The sequence below is a fragment of the Dipodomys ordii genome, unplaced genomic scaffold, assembly GCF_000151885.1.
Source record: "Dipodomys ordii isolate 6190 unplaced genomic scaffold, Dord_2.0 Scaffold1928, whole genome shotgun sequence".
NCBI lineage: Eukaryota > Metazoa > Chordata > Mammalia > Rodentia > Heteromyidae > Dipodomys > Dipodomys ordii.
The window spans coordinates 750-2,404 of NW_012269144.1; the positions used below are offsets into that span (position 1 = coordinate 750).

Below are 1,655 nucleotides of genomic sequence, written 5' to 3' on the forward strand. Positions count from 1 at the left end.
GCACAAAGAAGTTGGAAAGATTTCATCTCAATCAATGGTTGAGTGTAGTGGTATGTACTTGACATCCAATGACACAAAGAAGCACAAATAAAAGGCTCTTGGCCTAGGATGGCCTAGGCATAAAGTGAGACCCTATCTAAAATAATCAATGTACAAGGGGGTTAAGAGGCATGGGTCAAATGGCAGAGTGCTGTCTAGCAAGCTTGAGGCCCCTGAAGTCAAACTCTAGTCCTGAAAAAAACATCTCCCTATCAAATAGATTTAAATATATACATAGATAGATACCTGAAATGGATATTGTAAGCAATTTAGAAGATAAAGATAAATTGTAAACCATTTAGAAGATAAAGATAAATAATAATTAATTAGTATACTGAGCTAATTTAATACTCCTGAGAGAAAAGTAATATAGGCTAATAGTAACCACATTATGAAAGAATTCATGCTCCTAAGGTTTCTGATGACATGGAAATGATTCAATGCAGTTTTTAAAGGACACTGAGGTTTGACCTTACCTCTAATGGTGACTGCAATATTCCAGCCAGCTGTTTGGCCAGCTGCATATGGTACTGTGTGCCGGAGCCATAGGTTTCCCTGGTGACTGGGTTGGCTATCCCCATGCTCAGCAAGTAGGACTTAAACCTGATGGTCTATAGTAAAAGGAGAAAATGCATTAGAATACTGTGCAGAACAATCTGTCTACCCCAGTGCCTGAAATCCTTACATTATAAATTCAATACTGTTCAATTGTTTTTCTATAAACCCATTTCTTTATTGAATTTCAATTCTGTGAACTATATGACAGTCCATTTTTTAGTAATTCCTTGCAAAAATCAAACTATCTTCATTTTTATATCTTGATCCCCAAACTATTTACTTCACAAGTTTGGTGTGAGGAAAGAGTTAGGTAATCACCATGCAATTTTTAATACTAACCAGATGACACAACTGAAAACTTAGAAAGGAAAAATGACACGTTCATATTATAGACAAATTTAATGAAACAGACCTGAAACTTAAGGATATATACCAAATACTCCTTTTAAACACTTCAGCAAGTCTGTTTCCTATTGTCTTTAAAAAAAAAAAAAGCATTGAAATAACCTTGAACCCCATTAGAACTAACAAAATTCCTATGGTCTACTTTTTCTTTGCTTTCACATACCCTCAAGTTCTAAATGAAATAAAACACTACATTAAGAAAGAGAGCAGAAGACTCCTCTTTAGACCCATCTCTAGATGGAGAGTCTCAAGTCTTTCCTTTCATGACTTTCCTTTCACTTGCAAATAAATATGCTCTCTTTACTTTGAAAAATGCAAGAGAGAGAGGAAGAGAGAAAGAGAAAGAGAGGAAGGAAAGAAGGAATAAAGGAATGAAGGAAGGAGAGAAAGAGAGAAAGGAAGAGGAAGAGAGAGAGAGAGAACTGAGGGAGCAGGTTGCAAGGGTAGCTCAGTGGTAGGATGGCCCTGGGTTCAAGACCCAAAAGCGCCCCCTAAAAAAATAAATAAATAAAGCCAACAGCTAACCCATAAAAATATCACTGTATTATTGTACTTTAGATCTCATGCCTTGGGCTGGGAAGTTGGCTCAGTGGTAGAGCGCTTGCCTTGCATGCCTGAGGCCCTGGGTTCGATTCCTCAGCACCACATAAGCA

General features: G+C 37.2%; 1 protein-coding gene across 1 annotated transcript in view; it reads right to left on the bottom strand.

The window, feature by feature from the left end:
* Positions 1 to 440: 440 nt before the first annotated feature.
* The window catches only part of LOC106002014 (vacuolar protein-sorting-associated protein 36-like), a gene marked incomplete at its 5' end in the record, with an annotated part of 9,517 nt that continues 8,302 nt past the window's right edge, over positions 441 to 1,655 (bottom strand). Inside the window, 1 exon segment of the mRNA XM_013036939.1 lies at positions 441 to 650. Coding sequence (XP_012892393.1) covers positions 441 to 650 — 210 coding nt within the window.